The following is an 18972-nucleotide window of genomic DNA, read 5'->3' as shown; positions in this document are numbered from 1 at the left end:
CAATTCTGCGTTGAAAAAGTCAAATGGTGCTCCTTCCCTTCCAAGCTCTGCCATGTGCCCAAACAGTGTTTTACCCCCACATGTAGGGTATCAGCCTACTCAGGACAAATTACAAAACAACTTTTGGGGTCCAATTTCTCCTGTTACCTTCAGGAAAATAAAAAATTGGGGGCAAAAATATAATTTTGCGGAAAAAAATGTTTTTTTTTTATTTTCACGCCCAGGCGTTATAAACTTCTGTGAAGCACTTGGGGGTTCAAAGTGCTCTCCACACATCTAGATAAGCTCCGTGGGGGGTCTAGTTTCCAAAATGGGGTCACTTGTGGGGAGTTTCAATAGTTTAGGTACATCAGGGGCTCTCCAAACGCACATGACACCCGCATACCAATCCACAAAAGTCTGCATTCCAAAACGTCACTACTTCCCTTCCGAGCCCCGACGTGTGCCCATACAGTAGTTTTCTCCCACATATGAGGTATCAGCGTACTCAGGACAAATTGGACAACAACTTTTGGGGTCCAATTTCTCCTGTTACCCTTGGGAAAATAAAAAAATGGGGACTAAAGGATGATGTTTGTTGAAAAAATACGATATTTTTATTTTCACGCCCGGTCGTTATAAACTTCTGTGAAGCACTGGGGGGTTCAAAGTGCTCACCACACATCTAGATAAGTTCATTAGGGGGTCTAGTTTCCAAAATGGGGTCACTTGTGGGGGGTTTCCACTGTTTAGGTGCATCAGGGGCTCTCCAAACGCAACATGACACCCGCAGACCATTCCATCAAAGTCTGCATTCCAAAACGTCACTACTTCCCTTCCGAGCCCCGACGTGTGCCCATACAGTAGTTTTCTCCCACATATGAGGTATCAGCGTACTCAGGACAAATTGGACAACAACTTTTGGGGTCCAATTTCTCCTGTTACCCTTGGGAAAATAAAAAAATGGGGACTAAAAGATCATGTTGGTGGAAAAAATACGATTTTTTTATTTTCACGCCCGGACGTTATAAACTTCAGTGAAGCACTGGGGGGTTCAAAGTGCTCACCACACATCTAGATAAGTTCCTTGGGGGGTCTAGTTTCCAAAATGGTGTCATTTGTGGGGGGTTTCTACTGTTTTGGTACATCAGGGGCTTTCCTAACGCGACATGGTGTCCGATCTCAATTCCAGCCAAAAACGTCAAATGGCACTGCTTCCCTTCCGAGCTCTGCCATACGCCCAAATAGTGGTTTACACCCACATGTGGGATATCAGCGTACTCAGGATAAATTGCACAATATCTTTTAGGGTCCTGTTATTTTTGGAAAAATAAGAATTGAGGGTGAAAAGATCATTTTTGTGGAAAAAATATGATTTTTTAATTGTACTGCTGTACGTTATAAACTTCTGTGAAGCCCTTGGGGGTTCAAAGTTCTCACCACACATCTAGATAAGTTCCTTGGGGGGTCTGGATTCCAAAATGGTGTCATTTGTGGGGGGTTTCCACTGTTTTGGTACATCAGGGGTTTTCCAATCGCGACATGGTGTCCGATCTCAATTCTAGCCAAAAACGTCAAATGGCGCTGCTTCCCTTCCGAGCTCTGCTATGCGCCCAAATAGTCATTTACACCCACATATGGGGTATCAGCGTACTCAGGACAAATTGCACAATAACTTTTAGGGTCCTGTTACCCTTGGAAAAATAAAAATTGGGGGTGAAAAGATCATTTTTGTGGAAAAAATATGATTTTTTAATTGTACCGCTGTACGTTATAAACTTCTGTGAAGCCCTTGTGGGTTAAAAGTTCTCACCACATATCTAGATAAGTTCCTTGGGGGGTCTAGTTTCCAAAATGGGGTCACTTGGGGGGGTTTCCACTGTTTAGGTACATCAGGGGCTCGCCAAACGTGACATGGCGTCAGATCTGAATTCCAGCCAATTTTGCATTGAAAAAGTCAAACGGCGCTCCTTCCATTCTGAGCTCTGCCATGCGCCGAAACAGTGGTTCCCCCCCACATATCAGGTATCAGCGTACTCAGGACAAATAGCACAATAACTTTTGCAGTCCAATTTCTCCTGTTACCCTTGGTAAAATAAAGAAAATTGAACCTGAAGTATTTTTTTTGTGAAAAAAAGTTAAATGTTCATTTTTTTTTAAATATTCAAAAAATTCCTGTGACGCACCTAAAGGGTTAATAAACTTCTTGAATGTGGTTTTAAGCACCTTAAGGGGTGCAGTTTTTAGAATGGTGTCACTTTTGGGTATTTTCTATCATATAGACCCCTCAAAGTGGCTTCAAATGTGAAGTGGTCCCTAAAAATAAAATGGTGTTGCAAAAATGAGAAATCGCTGGTCAATTTTTAACCCTTATAACTTCCTAACAAAAAAAAATTTTGGTTCCAAAATTGTGCTGATGTAAAGTAAACATGTGGGAAATGTTATGTATTAAGTTTTTTGTGTGCCGTATCACTGTGAAGCGGTAAAATAGAGTCCGTACTCACAGCAGTAGGTGATTATATCCCATCCTCGTCGCCAGTTGTAATATCCACACGTTATGAAGAATTCAAGGTATTAAACTTTAGATATGTTTTATTCTTCGTCCTCCAGCACACAGCATAACACTTGCATTCCCATGCTACCAGAAGTGAAACTGAAACTTCCCTTCTCATCCCTCTTGTCTCCACCCTCCAAGTCCCATAAGTCTGGCTTGCTTAAAGAGACAGATCTAATTATTATACATTACACCTACTACTTTCAAGGACTGTCCCTGAGCATTGTTAATGGACATTGCAAATAGCAGTTGAACTGGAAACTGGAGGCGTTTAAAATCAAAAAACAAATCAGATGGAATGAGTGGAATTCTTGGAATGAAAATGTCCTCTCCTTTGGCACATCCTGTTTCTGAGCTGTGTATCTAACCCTATCCTGTTTGATAATGTCTGCTGAGCTGTGTACCTAATCTTCTCCTGTGTGATACTTTCTGCTGAGCTGTGTATCTAATCCTATCGTGTGTTACTGACTGCTCAGCCGTGTATCTAATCCTATCCTGTGTGATACTGACTGCTGAGCAGTGTATCTAATTCTATCCTGTGTGATAGCGTCTGCTGAGCCGTGTATCTAACCCTATCCTGTGTGATACTGACTGCGGAGCTGTGTACCTAATCCTATCATGTGTTACTGACTGCTCAGCCATGTATCAAATCCTATCCTGTGTGATACTGACTGCTGAGCCGTGTATCTAATCCCTATCCTGTGTGATACTGACTGCAGAGCCGTGTATCTAATCCTATTCTGTGTGATACTGTCTGCTGAGCCGTGTATCTAATACTAATCTGTGTGATACTGTGTGCTGAGCTGTGTATCTAAACCTATCCTGTGTGATACTGTCTGCTGAGCCGTGTATCTATTCCTATCCTGTGTGATACTGACTGCTGAGCTGTGTATCTAATCCTATCCTGTGTGATACTGACTGCTGAACTGTGTATCTAATCCTATCCTGTGTGATACGGTCTGCTGAGCCGTGTATCTAATCCTATCCTGTGTGATACTGACTGCAGGGCCGTGTATCTAATCCTATTCTGTGTGATACTGTCTGCTGAGCCGTGTATCTAATACTATTCTGTGTGATACTGTGTGCTGAGCTGTGTATCTAAACCTATCCTGTGTGATACTGTCTGCTGAGCCGTGTATCTATTCCTATCCTGTGTGATACTGACTGCTGAGCTGTGTATCTAATCCTATCATGTGTGTTACTGACTGCTGAGCCGTGTATCTAATAGACGATAACACCATAGAAATGATAAGAATAATAGGCCTCAGTTACCACAACTGTCTACAAAGAAAACTGTTGCTGATAGCAACCAATCACAGCTCACTTTTCATCTTTTAAACAGCTCTGGGACAGCGTGGCGAGTTTTGAGTGGCGAGTTTTGTGTTTCGACTTTTATGTGGCGAGGTTGGTGTATGTGTGGTGAAATGTGTGCTGAGGGTGGTATATGTGTTGAAGCACGTGGTAGTGTGTGGCGTATTTTGTGTGTGTTCATATCCCCGTGTGTGGTGAGTATGCCATGTCAGGGCCCCAACTGTTGTGAGTTCATTTTCCCCTTCACTACTGAGGTCCGAGGAACTCCCTCTTCTGGTGAAGAAAGGTAGTGAGCCTGATTGTCAAACACCTGGGGCTGATGATGATGACTGGCTGAGTGGAGTTAATGACTGGATATAAGGCTGCCGACGCCCTTCTGGCCTGCGGGTGATTTCTCTGTGGACTTCTAGGAAACCAGTCTGATTCCTGCTCATCTAAAGCTAAGATTTCTGCTTTGCCTTTTTGCATTAGTGTTTTGTTTTCCTTGCTTTTCTGGATTCTGCCATTCCCTGCTGGGGTTAGCTGAATCTCCTTTTGCCTGTTGCTCTGTCTTCAGAATATTCCTGAGTACTGACATAGCTTTTTTGAAGCCTAGCGTCTTCAGGGCCTTTTTTACTGTCAGTTTGTTGGCTCTTATTTTCATAGGGTTTTTCACGGATTGCAGACAGCAGCCTTCCTGTCCTTTCCTATCTAAGCTAGCGTGGGCCCCATCTTTGCTCAGTCTATCTTTCTGTCTGTGTTTTGTTCTTTCTTCTTGCTTCACCGTCATTATATGTGTGGGGCTGCCTCTTACTTTGGGGTCTGCTCTGGGGCAGTTTAGATTTCCCTTTCTGTCTTTAGGCTATGTAGTCCTCCGGCTGTGATCGAGGGGCCTAGGGCATCGTAGGAGCCCCCCACGGCTACTGCTAGTTGTCTTGATAGGTTCAGGGGTCTGCAATCCGATAGCTGCCAACTTCTCTGGTTTTCTGGACTTAGCTAGCATTACTATTTTTGCCTCCTACGGTGACTCAATCATAACACCCAACTTAGCAACTGTACAGTATATACTCTTTGGCGCCATCGCTCTCATTCTTTCCGTACCCCTTGTTCACATCTGACAGCTGTCAATTTGCCTCCAACACTTTTCCTTTCACTTTTTCCCCATTATGTAGATAGGGGCAAAATTGTTTGGTGAATTGGAACGTGCGGGGTTAAAATTTCACCTCACAACATAGCCTATGACGCTCTCGGGGTCCAGACGTGTGACTGTGCCAAATTTTGTGGCTGTAGCTACAACGGTGCAGATGCCAATACATACACTTTTTCCCCATTATGTAGATAGGGGCAAAATTGTTTGGTGAATTGGAACGCGCGGGGTTAAAATTTCACCTCACAACATAGCCTATGACGCTCTCCGGGTCCACATGTGTGACTATGCCAAATTTTGTGGCTGTAGCTGCAACAGTGCGGATGCCAATCCCGGACATACACACATACATACAAACATACACACACACATTGAGCTTTATATATTAGACTAGCTGAAGAGCTCGGCGTTGCCTGGGCATAGTAACCAACTGTGTTTAGTTATAACAAATTATAATGATTATATTGCACATAAAAACATTTCACATCATATATTCAACACTACAGACTTGCAACACAAATTAACTAAACGATTACCCAAGTATCCTCTCCTGTGTGATACTTTCTACTGAGCTTTGTATCTAATCCTATTGTGTGATACTGACTGCTCAGCCGTGTATCTAATCCTATCCTGTGTGATACTGACTGCTGAGCAGTGTATCTAATCATATCCTGTGTGATACTGACTGCTAAGCCGTGTACCTAATCCTATCATGTGTGTTACTGACTGCTCAGCCGTGTATCTAATCCTATCCTGTGTGATACTGACTGCTGAGCTGTGTATCTAATCCTATCCTGTGTGATACTGGGTTCCCCCTGCAGTCTGTGTCAGAGGGTGGTCTGTGTTGGCACGGTAATAAATTGTGTTATTTCCAGCTTTACAGAAGGATGATAACACCATAGAAATGATAAGAATAATAGGCCTCAGTTACCACAACTGTCTACAAAGAAAACTGTTGCTGATAGCAACCAACCACAGCTCATTTTTCATCTTTTAAACAGCTCTGGGACAGCGTGGCGAGTTTTGAGTGGTGACTTTTGTGTTTCGACTTTTATGTGGCGAGGTTGGTGTATGTGTGGTGAAATGTGTGCTGAGGGTGGTATATGTGTTGAGGCACGTGGTAGTGTGTGGTGCATTTTGTGTGTGTGTTCATATCCCCGTGTGTGGTGAGTATCCCGTGTCAGGGCCCCACCTTAGCAACTGTACGGTATATACTCTTTGGCGCCATCCCTCTCATTCTTTATGTCCCCCTTGTTCACATCTGGCAGCTGTCAATTTGCCTCCAACACTTTTCCTTTCACTTTTTCCCCATTATGTAGATAGGGGCAAAATTGTTTGGTGAACTGGAATGCGTGGGGTTAAAAGTTCGCCTCACAACATAGCCTATGACGCTCTCGGGGTCCAGACGTGTGACTGTGCCAAATTTTGTGGCTGTAGCTGCCACGGTGCGGATGCCAATCCCGGACATACACACATACATACATACATACACACACACATTGAGCTTTATATATTAGATTGTAATTCACAGACAAATTAGAGGATCAGCGCAACAAGCATGCAGTACTCTTACCACCACCGATATATGTGGAGGTTTGTGTATTTGATTCCAAAATATATGAATGTTCTATAATATACTGTATACTACTAATGCTATTCGGACATAATAATTAGTCTTTTTAACGCAGATTGTATTACACATTATGGTTGTATCTTTACCCATACCCTTCCTTCAATCTCTTCACCCATCTCCCAGATAAACTTGACAGTCTTTTTTCAACAGTACTAACTATATTGCTATGTCACTATTTACTGTGGATATTAAGAGCCCGGAGAAGGAGGTTTCCTGGGTGAGAACACTTGGTCTCTCAGCATAATTAGTTTGTAGAGTTATTGGTAAACTTTTATTTAGATTTTTCTGAAGTGGCCCACAGATTGGTATTGGGAGCCATCAATCCCTCCCCTCCAGCTTCTGGGTAAGCTCAGGTTAAACTGGGCCCATTACTGATCTTAGGCTGGTTTCAGACTAGTGCATTTTACATGCAGCGCACGGCGCTGCTAAGCCCCGCCCCCTGCCCACCCCGTCCGGTCAGTTCCTCCTACTATCGCACACGGCTGCATGCGATCTGCGCACCCTATCTTTAGCATTGGGTGCGCAGACCGTGCGCTGGCCGTGCGCTAGTAGGATTTTTGCGTGCGCTGCGCACTTTTGAAGGTGCGCCGGTGTGTGCCGAATGCATCATGTTGCATTTTGGTGCACTCGGCGCACCTTCAAAAGTGCGCAGCGCACGCAAAAATCCTACTAGCGCACGGCCAGCGCACGGTCTGCGCACCCAATGCTAAAGATATGAAACCAGCATAAGGGTACATAGGGTTTACAGCTAAGGGTCCTGTTACGTTTAGCGATGCACCAGAGATCCCGACAAAGATATGACCCAGTCAGGATCGCTGGTGCATCGCTAAATGGTCGCTAGTGAGCTGCCAAACAGGCAGATCTCACAGCGATGCAGCAGTGATAAGCGATCCGTCGGCAGTCGCTCTTACCTGTCACACCGCAGCGATGATGACGACTTCCGACTGCGTCCATGCGTCGCTAGTCGGCGCCAGCAGGATGCCATCGAGGAAAAAATGGCTCAGGACATTCGAGCGCGATCAGCGATATCCAGCCGGACGGCCGGTCACAGGTACATGTCACACAAAGCGAGATCGCTAGCGATATCGCTGTTGCGTCACAAAATCTGTGACGCTTTAGCGATCTCTCTATGTGTTAAAGGCTCTTAAGTCATGCAGGGTAAGAGACTATGAAGTAATGTGGATTTGTTGAGGAAGTCTGACCTGAGAACTATGATAGTATATGACTTATGTATGGGTGAGGAAACCTGAATAATTACTTAGTGCAGTTCATTTTTTCTACTGTAACAAGATAATAAAGCTAGTTGACGACAGATATGAACCTGAGCAAAGAAAAATCAGATGACAGCTCGTCAGTCCCAGGATGCACGTTCCAAGTCCAATGACCCAAACGAACATCAAGTGATACAAACAATAGAAAGGAACAGTATCCAGTCCAGGTGATGAAAAATAAAAAAGCCTTTATTCCGCCATTCCGACAGATATGAACCTGATCCTCTATATGGAGTGAAAGTCCTTTGTTTCCAAATATCTGACCGAAAAAATGATCCTAAAGGCTACTTTCACACTTGCGTTTTTTTGCGTTACACACAGTGCAAACGCACATAAAAAACGCATCATGCATTTTTGTGCGTTTTTTGCGGCTTTGCGTGCATTTTTTTGCGCTGATGTGCGCAATAACATGCGCACGTCAGCGCACCCATAAAATATAATGGGTGGTTGGGTGAAAAAAACGCATTGCATGCGCATGCGTTTTTTGGGGCAAGTCGGACGCTCAAAAAATGCAACAGAGTGCATTTTGCGCGCCCGAGCGCACACTACAAAAAAACGCATGCTCATACACATGCGTACAAACGCATGTGTATGTGCACCCATGTTAAGAATAGGAAAAAAAACGCATGCTTTTTTTGCGCGAAAAAACAGCGCAAATAAACGCAAGTGTGAAACCAGCCAAAGCCTGCCAAACAGATTAGATGGCTGTTGGGCCCCAATCATTTATAAAGACATACGACAACTCTTGAAGTAGCTTTCCTCCAGGAGAACAAAAGAATTGGCATTCAGAAATGGGACATGCCAGATCCTTAACTCCCCCAGCAATCAATTGTCCGGGGCCCCCCATATACATTAGGCTGTCAGTTGAACCCATCAATAGCAGCATGTTCAGCAACATTGGTCTAGCGTGTATGGGGGACGTAATAGCTAATTGACCTAGTTTTCACAGCTATGTATACAACCAATGTGTGAATAAGGCCTAAATCAAATTTTAATCATACATTCCCCTATATTCTGAATTATCACATTAAAGAGGTTGTCCAGTACTTTATCACTGATGACCTATCTTTAGGATAGGTCATTAATCTCTGATTGTTCAGAGTCCGACACCGGTATCCCTGCTGATCAGCTGTTCTTGGTGACTGAAGACGCATGACAGTTGTACCAATATAGAAGAAACTTAGCACTCAGCTTATGATAAGGAAATCCAGATTTTTTATTTAGGCAGTCACAAAAACAGAGGATGTTTCGGTCCCAGTTGGACCTTCATCAGTCCACTGCTGTATGAGTGAGTAAGTATAGATACACAGCTAAATGTGACTGTAGGTGAAGGTGACATAGCAGCAACTGTAATTAGAGTTTAGTCCTGCAATTATGAGAAGGGGTGTAGTTGACCAAAAGCAGGGATTTGAAAAAGCAGGCGCTGTGCTTAGCCTCTCCTACACTGGCCCGGAATCCACTGTTGTCAGAGGGTACCAGTATAGGAATCCAATTTCTAAGGACTTTGAGTAATGCTTTAAATGACAACAGATAGGACATTTTCGGCAATATTGGGGATCAGAAACTTATAATTTCCTGTTTTTCTATTAAATTCAGGAAATATCCAGTGTTAATAAAAGTCTGAAAATGCTGGATTTTCCTTACCATAGAATTACAACATACATATTTCTGTATATTTTAGAAATGTATGAATATATTAACTCACTTGGCTGATGTTTTTGCTTCTTAAATTGCTTGAAGATCAATTGCATTTTTTGGAGACAGTGCTTCATACGATCAGTGCTGGATACACAAATAAAAAGGCTATTTATTCTCTGTACTTTTCTGCATCGCTCACACCCACTTATGTGTAGTGGCAGACCCACAAAAAATAATACAAATCATGCTGCAGACTTCCCTGCAGACTGGCTTGTCTTCCATTATTCTTCTTTTCTTAACAGGGTTTCCATGCTGATTGCAGCACATCCTGACTCCTGTTTCATCACTTCTGGACAGCCTCTGATTGCCTGTAACTGTCATATGGTACAACAGGTCAGTGGAGGCCAGGTGGCGCCGAGACCGACATGGAGACCTTGTTAAGACCAGAGGAACCGACAGCAGAGGTGATTGTATTCTTCTTTTTCTAAACTTTGTTGTGAAAAATTAAAAAAAAAAATACATTTAAATCACCTACCATAATTCATGTCTATGGGGACAATTCACCTTAAAAAAAAAACTAAGCAACTACCCAGGCAAAATTGACTTACTGAAAAATCGGCCAAACAGGTCAATTTACGGCATGAAAATAAAAGTATCATGTGAATGAGCAAATTAGCAAAATATCCACTTTGCTGATCCTGTGTGGATTTTCCATTCAAAAATTTAAAAAATTGAAAATCCATAGATTACCCATTTGTGAACTCAACAAAATTACTTGGAACCTGTCACTTGCTTTGTTACCCACTAAAGCCTGTTTCTAGTGTCAGTTAAAATCCGCCAAAATGGCGGAAAGCGGATCCGTTGCTAACTGATGTGAACGGATGCCACCGGACCGGTTTTTTGACGGATCCGGAGAGAGAGAAAGAGAGAGAGAGAGAGAGATTTTTTTTTCAGCCGCCAGAACAGACTTTAGGGTTAAATTTCCGGCTGAGTGAAGACTTTCGGGCATGCGCAGTGTGAAGTGCGGATCCTGCCGGCCGAAAAAAACGTTGCATGCTCCGTTCGGGCATGTCGGCGGACGGCAAAATTTTGACAGATCCGCAAAATACGGATCCAATGGATGGCCATCCGTCAAGATCCGCCGGTAATGCAACTCAATGGGAAAAAAAACGGATCCGCCAAACAAAATGGCGGATCCGTTTTTTTTTTAAAAACGGAGGATCTTGACTGATGGACAAAAACTGAAGTGTGAAACAGGCTTAAACCACCAGATTCTGGTTATGCAGCTAGGGATTGAAGCTCCAGTCCCATGTCAAAACAAACAATTTCAGCATTAGAAAAAAAAATGCTTGATGATGCTGCCATGTAGTCCTCCTGATTCATGAGCTCTGTATAACTCCACCCCCACCACAGATAGGCAGCTTTCTGCCTATGCATAGTGTACAAAGAAAGCTGCCAATCAACGGTGTGGGTGGGGTTATACAGAGTTTGGCAATCAGAGAACAGATAGATCTGAAGCATAAAACAGGGATTTTATCGAAACTACAGAAAGGACCCGAGAAAGGGATCAGGTTCTCGGTCTCTGCTTCATGCTGATCTCAGTTGGGGTAACAAAAACCTGGTGACAGATTCCCTTTAAGGTTTATAATAAGTAAAACGGTTTTGAAACAATGCTGAAAGACACATAATATTGGCATATGAATCTCACCGAGCTGTTTTTTTTTCTTTGAAATCAAGACAACACATAAATCTGTAATCGTGGTTCCTGTTTGTTACCTGGTATCCATACGAATGTGATCTTGGTAGTTTGTAACCTCTAAAAGCAAGAAGCCCAGCTTGCTTTCTTTATGTGGGCTGTGAGAACAACTGGACAGAGTGTCCCTTATCTGCAGATAACAGAGAGATCGGTACATTTTTACTATTCTGGCTGACAATATGATCCTTTTAAATGACGCATATGAAAGATCACCTATGCCAATCAAAATTCACAAGAAAGTCCTTTGGTCTACTCATACCTTGAAATGTCCGACAATTTGTAGTGAGGTCACACAAGACTCATCCTACAACATCTGCAGTAAAGATATAACACTACTGAGATTAGAGTCTCGAAACCCAAGATAGAAATGACCGCGAGGCATCAGCCCTCCATCAGATGCCAAGAAAGCCAAATTACGTTGATGGAAGTTTTATGCGATCTTCACAACAACATTACTTGGGATTGAATGAAAACTAATCCCACCTCCAACTTTGCTGGGAAAGTGTCCCTCCCTTAGGAGACCAACTGTGTAATGAGTCTCATTACCAATGCTCATGGGAAAATGGTATGCAAACTAGCTATCATATAAAAAAGGAAAACTAACTCACTTGATATGTATACACACCGCATTTTTCGGATTATAAGACACACTTTTTTCCCCAAATTTTTTTGGAGAAAATGGGGGGGTGTCTTATAATTCGAATATACCTTACCAGTCGCAGTGGAGCAGGGTCCCAGGGTCGCTACTGGAGGAGGCAAGAGTAGCGCGTTGCAGCAGGCGGCAGGCTGGGATGAGGGGGTGTTTGGAGGTGCGACACTGTGGGTGTTCGGTGGTGCGGGGGCTCCGCCGACATTTTGTGAAAACTCAGGACCCCCACACTTCCATGGGTTACATTGTGGTGGACTCCAGGAAAATGGCTGCCGGGGGCAGCGTATGCACAGATGGAGATCTCGGGAGATGAGATCTCAGCACCAAGATCTCCATCTGCGCATGCGCCACCCCCGGCAGCCATTTTCCCAGTGTCCACCGCAAGGTAAACCATGGAAGTACGGGGGCTCCAGGCTTTCACAAAATGTCGGTGGAGCCCCCGCACCACCGGACACCCACAGCGTTGCACATTCAAATACCCCTTTCTCCCAGTCTGGGGTCCGCAGCATCAACCCACTCCTGCCTCCGACAACAGCGATTCTGGGACCCTGCTTTACCTCAGCCACCACCCCCGGTAAGCAATAAGATGCATGGATTGTAAGAAGCACCACCATTTTATTAAAAAAATATATTTTTTCCTATTTTTCTCCTCAAAATTTGGGGTGTGTCTTATAATCTGGTGCGTCTTATAAACCTCAAAATATGGTATGTGTACATACAGCAAGTAAAATAAGGGTTGAACACAACACCAATTTTCTAAGTAAATATGGTGCTAGTGACATGAAATTCTCTCCATCTATTGGTAACAACCCATACAAAAGATAGGGTTTCACGACCTTTGAAGTACGGGTACATCATGATGATTGTGCATGGCACAGGAGCTGTTCCTACGCGCTCAGCTTACATAACAACTGAGACCAAGCTGTTGCCACTTCTAGCCCGCACTGCCCCCTGCCGTTTAACCCCCTAAATTTTGCGATCAATATCGATTGCAGCATTTAGGAGGATAGGAGAGGGAGGGGGCTCTCCTGTGATTCATACGGAACTCCCGGCAAAAGATTCTCTGTAATAAGGCAGAGAGAGACACTGTGGATGCCTTCTGGTCAATGAGTCAGCGGTGTCCGTCTTTTTAGCATGCATAAAAGCATGGTTGGCAACAGTTATGTGCACCTCTGAAAAGAAGGACGCCGCTGAACAGAGGCAAGACAAAGTTAGAGTAACTCTGCTGCCTCATTACAGTGAATGGATCCCTCCAGAGTTTCATCTGAATCACATCATTCGGAGACCTAGATGGAAACCCTGATTTAAGTGTTCAGCGTAGAGCGGAGGTTAAATGTGATCCCTAATGTTATGTAAAATGTTCCCAATAAAAGCTTCAACTCAATCTACAAAAAAAGAAAGTCCCCACTCAGGTTCATCATCTGTTAACAGAAATATAGGGGGCTTCCAAATTACTGGTAGTACAAAGGCTCTTGAAAAGTGCTACGGCTCCTCACCACCCAAAAGAAATTCAACAATTCTACACTCCCGCTGTAAATCACTGCAGAATGAATGAAATCATGTCTGCACAGGCGCCCTGGCTGACCGGAGATGAACTGATTAGCGTGGGAAAGTTTCTGAACTTTTTCCCACGCTGTCAGTTCACCTCAGGTCAACTGGGAACTCCGCGCAGCCTCACCGACTACCGCTGACATCACTGAGGCTGTGCAGAGTCCCTGGCTGACCTGAGGTGAACTCAGGAGCATGGGAAAAAGTTCAGAAACTTTCCCACGCTAATCAGTTCATCTCCAGTCAGCCAGGGTGCCTGTGCAGACATGATTTCATTCATTCTGCAGTGGTTTACAGCGGGGCCGGTAGCATTAGCACCGGTCCATGTTGTAAACTAGTTAACCCCTTATGATGGATTGCAGCAGGGGACCTGACTGAATGGCGGAGAGGTATGTATATTGTTGTTTTTTATTTTAGCTTTTTTACAGAACAAGGGCTTTTTTTTGGATTGGCAGAATAATAAATTTGGTCAAAAACTTTGTGTATTTCATTAAAATAATTTTTAATTAATGTGTGTGTCTTTTTTTAACCCTTTACTATTCTAGGGTTAATAAAGGATAGGTGTCTTATTGACACCTCTCCATTATTAACCCGGCTTAATGTCACCTTTCAATAGCAAGGTGACATTAACCCATTATTATTAACCGATGAGCCACTGCTAAAGGCCATGGGAATAGAGAGGCTAAGTGCCAGAAAAGGCGCATCTTATAGATGCACTTTTTCTGGGTTGGCTGAGGGCAGATTTTTAAACAGTCATCCCTCACTAGGCTATTAATATCTTGCCCTCACTCACTGGCTTTCCCTCTCTGGTGGAGAAAATTGCGCGGGAGCCCACGCAATTTTTTTCCAGCGATTATAGCTTTAAATTTAACTCCTAGAGTTGCAAATTTTTCCTAACACAAACTACTAAATTGATTAAACGCTGACATATATAAATCGTTTTCGGGAATGATTTTACTATATATATATATATATATATATATATATATATATATATATATATATTATTTTTTTTTTTTTTTTTTTTTTCTCTGTGTATATATCTATTTTTTCTTTTGTGTTTTAACCTGTCAGGAGCATGCTCAGTTAAGAAAACCCGATCCGTCACTGGCATCCGTCATTTGACAGAAGAAGAGTTGTACATGAGCCAAGCCGAGGGATATATTAAAAAGGGTGAAGAGCACCTTGCTTGTAAAATGCAAATATCTCTCTATGGACTTAAGCAGTGGGCAAGAGTTTGGAACTTGTAAATGAACAAAGTTTTGATGGATGATGGATTTAAAAGATCTCAAGCTGATCCATGTTTGTATACCAAAAATGTAGTGAAGGAGTGGTTGTATGTTCTCCTATATGTAGACAATGTAATCATGTGTCATCAAGATGAAAAAGAAATTGCAAAGCTAGTAGTGATGAGTGAGTATACTTGTTACTCGAGTTTCCCAAGCATGCTCTGGTGATCTCCCAGTATTTTGATGTGCTTGGAAATTTAGTTTCTGTCACCATAACTGCATGATTCCTAGCTGCTAGACACCCTGAATACATGTGGGGATTTCTTAACAAACAGGCAATCCCCACATATATTCAGGCTGGTTAGCTGCCGCAAATCATGCAGCTACGCCGACAGAAACTAAATCTTCGAGCACATTCAAATACTCGGAGATCAACCGAGCATGCTCGGGAAACACCAAGGTTACTTGCCGGTAGCTGGTTTTAAAGGAGCCCATGACGGCACACAAGAGAGAGGGGATCCGGCCAGTCAGGACAGGAACCATACTGAAATAAAAGGGCGGTACCTCTCCCTCGCTTCTGTTGGTTTACAGAGCATTAGAGGACACATGAGAGACTTTTGTACAATAAGACACCTTAGGGAGGGACCACTGCTTGTAGCACCCTTCTGCCAAAGGTTAGGTCAGTAGAAGAAGATAGAGCAAGTCGGTAGTGCTTGAAAAAGGTTGAAGGTGAAGACCAAGTAGCAGCTTTACAAATCTGCTCAATCGATACTTCAGCCTTCTCTGCCCAGGAGGTAGCCACGGCTCTGGTGGAGTGAGCCTTGATGCCTTCTGGAACCGGAGCGCCACTTGCAGAGTAGGATAACATAATGGCCTCCCTGATTCATCTGGCAATGGTACTCTTAGCTACCCCGTACCCTTTTCTACTACCCTGAAAGGCTACAAACAGGGACTGATCTTTCCTCCACTGACTAGTCACTGACATATATTGTAATATGGTCCTCCTTACATCCAATGTACGGAACTTTTGCTCCCCAGGGTTTCTAGGTTTATCACAAAAAGATGGCAAGGAGATCTCCTGTTTTCTATGGAACTTGAGGACCACCTTGGGGAGATAGGCCAGATCTGGTCTTAGAACCACTCTGTCATCAAAAATCTGAGTATATGGAGGGCATACAGACAGAGCTTGTAGGTCGCTCACTCTGTGGGCCGATGTTAAAGCTACTAGTAATACTGTTTTCAGTGTGAGTAGTTTTGGTGACAACTCCTGTAATGGCTCAAAGGGGTCTGTGGTTAAAGCTTCCAAGACTAGATTCAGGTCCCAGGGTGGTATCTTTGGGATGATGACCGGCCTAGACCTACCACAAGATTTTATGAAGCAGGACACCCACCTATTGGACGCTAGGTTGCAGTTGTATAGGGCCCCCAGAGCTGAGACTTTGAGGGTGCTAGTTGCTAACGCGAGTTGCAGTCCCGCCTGTAGAAACTCTAGAATAGGTCCCACTGGAGCTACATCTCCTAAAGGTTCCCCCAGGAAGTCAAGGAACTTTTTCCACGTTCTGCCGTAGATTCTGGATGTGATAGGTTTCCTACTCTTCAAAAGGGTGGAGACTAACACTGGTGAGAATCCCTGGCGACTCAGTAGTGCACTCTCAAATTCCAGGCTGCCAGATGGAAGCCCTTCACCTGAGAGTGGACCACTACTCCCTGGGTAAGCAGGTCTGGAATTTCCGGTAAGATCCATGGATCTGTTACTGACATGAGTCTCAGAAGGGAGAACCATGGCCTCCTCGGCCAGAACGGAGCTATGAGAATTAGTCTCCCCTGATTTTCCGGACTACTATCGGAATCATCGTTATCGGGGGGAACGCGCAGGCCAGGGAAAATTTTCAGGGTATTTGTAGGGCATCTACTGCGAACGGGTGTTCTTTTGGATTTAGTGAGCAAAACTTCCTGACTTTTCTGTTGTGTGAGGTGGTAAACAGGTATATCTCTGGTTTGCCCCAAGCTTGCGCTATTTGCTGGAAAACCTGGCGGTTTAGGGACCATTCCCCCTGTCTCAGGTGTCTGTGACTCAGGAAGTCTGCTTGTATATTTTAGACGCCCCTTATATGTAGTGCCGTGATGGATAACAGATGTTGTTCAGCTAACTGAAACAGTAGGTTTGATAATTCCATGAGGCCCCGGGATCTCTTTCCCCCCTGGTGGTTGATGTAAGCTACCACTGCATGATTGTCCATCATGACTCGAGTGTGGCGGCCCCAAAGTAAGAGGAGAAAATGTTTCACGGCCTTCTCCACTGCCTACAGTTCTTTTACAGTTGAACCGTGATCCCTTTCTAGCGAGGACCAGGTTCCTTGTATTGAGTGGGATCTCAGGTGTGCTCCCCACCCTGTAGCACTCGCGTCAATTGTAATGATGTCCTGGACTGGTTTTTGCCACAGGACACCGGCTGTTAGATGCTCCTCTACTGTCCACCAGAGTAGGGAATCTCTCACATCCTTGGAGAGATATAGTTCTCCTTCTAAAAGCCCTTTCAATTGTTTCTTTGCTGACAGAACTTCCCACTGCAGTTGTCTCAGGTGGAACTGTGCCCACCCTACAGCAGGTATACAGGATGTCAATGAGCCCAAGAGGGACATTGCGTTCGTCACAGTGTTATAGCGGCCTTTGTATTGCTGTGCAAGCTAGGCTCCTTATCTTGGCCACTTTGGTCTTTGGTAGAAGGCAGAGCTGCCACTCGGAGTCCAGTATTAACCCGAGGAAGGATTGCACCTTTACTGGTGTTAATCTTGATTTGGGAATGTTTACTATGCATCCCAATTCTATTAGAGTTGTCGTCACTACCTTTATTTGCTGAGTGCAGTGGGTCTCGGACCTCCCTACGACAAAGAAGTCATCCAGGTATGGGACGGTCACTATGTCCCGGGAATGAAGGTGTGACATTACTTCAGCCATCACTTTGGTGAAGACTCTGGGGGCTGTAGACAGGCCGAACGGAAGGGCTGTGTTTTGATAGTGTTTAACCTGACCTTGGACATAAAGCGCTACTCTCAAATACTTCCGATACTCCCGATGGATTGGGACATGATAGTAGGCATCTTTTAAGTCTATCACTGCCATGAGGCAGTGCTGGAGCAAGATTTTTATGGCTGTATTGATTGACTCCATTTTGAAGGAGCAATTGTCTACCCATTGATTGAGCCTCCTCAGATTGACTATGGTCCTCCAAGAGCCGTCAAGTTTTTGTATCAAAAAGAGGGGGGAGTAAAACCCCCTTCCTTCTTCCTGAGCTGGGACTTCCTGTAGGACTTGTTTCTGCACTAGTACAGGACCTCTGTCTCCAGGGCCAGTTGTTCCTCCTGGGCTTTTCTTCGGGGTGTCATTACAAAGGTTTGCTTGGGTGGACGGATGAATTTTATTTTTAGACCGTCCCGGATTATATTTAGGACTGGGGGAGATGTTTGCCCAGGCAGAAAGGAAGAAAGAAAGCCTTCCCCCTACCGCCAACCTGTTGTCATTGGGGAGATTTTTTGGAAGACGTGGAGGGCCCTTTAAACATGTAGCCTCGATCCTCTCTCTTCTTTAAAGTCCCAGCTTTTCCTGTCTCCCGGGGGACACCCCTGTTAAATCTTCTCCTCCGAAAGGATGTTTTTTTGGACTCTCCAGGAAATCGGGGAAAGCCTTTCTTTCTATCCCGTGCGTGCTCCAAAATTTCCTCAAGTTTTTTGCCGAAAAGGAATTGACCGTCACATGGGATGGAACAGAGTCTATGTTTGGACGTCAGATCTCCCAGACACCCTTTAAGCCGCAGGGCTCGTCTTGCCGCACTGGACTAGCCTGCTGTTCTAGCTGTTAACCTTGCGGAATCTGCCGAGACATCTGCTAGGAAAGCCGCTGCTCCGTGTACCAATGTTAGGTTTGATAGTATTTCGTTCCTAGAAACTTTCTCCCTAATTTGGTCTTCTATTTGTTGTAGCCAGACCATGAGGGCATGGGCGGTACAAGTACCAGCTATTGCCAGTTTTAGCCCCCCCCGCCGATGCTTCCCAGATGTGTTTCAAGAAGCCATCTGCTTTTTTATCAAGCGGGTCTTTCAGCACGCCCGAGTACTCTAATTGTAGACATTACTTTTTTGAGGACCTAGCCACAGCGCCATCAATTTTCGGGATCTTTTCACAAGTTTCGGAGTCTTTCTCTTCAAAAAGGTACCTCCTCTTTGATGTAGAAGGTAAGGTACCCGACCTCTCTGGCCTTTTCCATTCTCTGTCAATTAAA

At 44.2% G+C, this 18972-nt stretch overlaps 1 protein-coding gene across 1 annotated transcript in view; it reads right to left on the bottom strand.

Moving 5' to 3' along the window:
* IKBKE (inhibitor of nuclear factor kappa B kinase subunit epsilon) overlaps positions 1-18972 on the bottom strand; it is a 131222-nt gene that overhangs the window by 18542 nt on the left and 93708 nt on the right. The window contains exons 14-15 of the mRNA XM_073587246.1: positions 11289-11398; positions 9580-9656 (exon numbers count right to left, since the gene is read on the bottom strand). Coding sequence (XP_073443347.1) covers positions 9580-9656; positions 11289-11398 — 187 coding nt within the window. The remainder of the gene's footprint in view (positions 1-9579; positions 9657-11288; positions 11399-18972) is intronic.

This window comes from Dendrobates tinctorius, unplaced genomic scaffold, assembly GCF_039654945.1.
Source record: "Dendrobates tinctorius isolate UK_male_01 unplaced genomic scaffold, ASM3965494v1 ptg000098l, whole genome shotgun sequence".
In the NCBI taxonomy this organism is placed as follows: Eukaryota; Metazoa; Chordata; class Amphibia; order Anura; family Dendrobatidae; genus Dendrobates; species Dendrobates tinctorius.
Note: the sequence above shows the minus strand (reverse complement) of the source record. Positions and strands in the feature narration are given on the sequence as shown.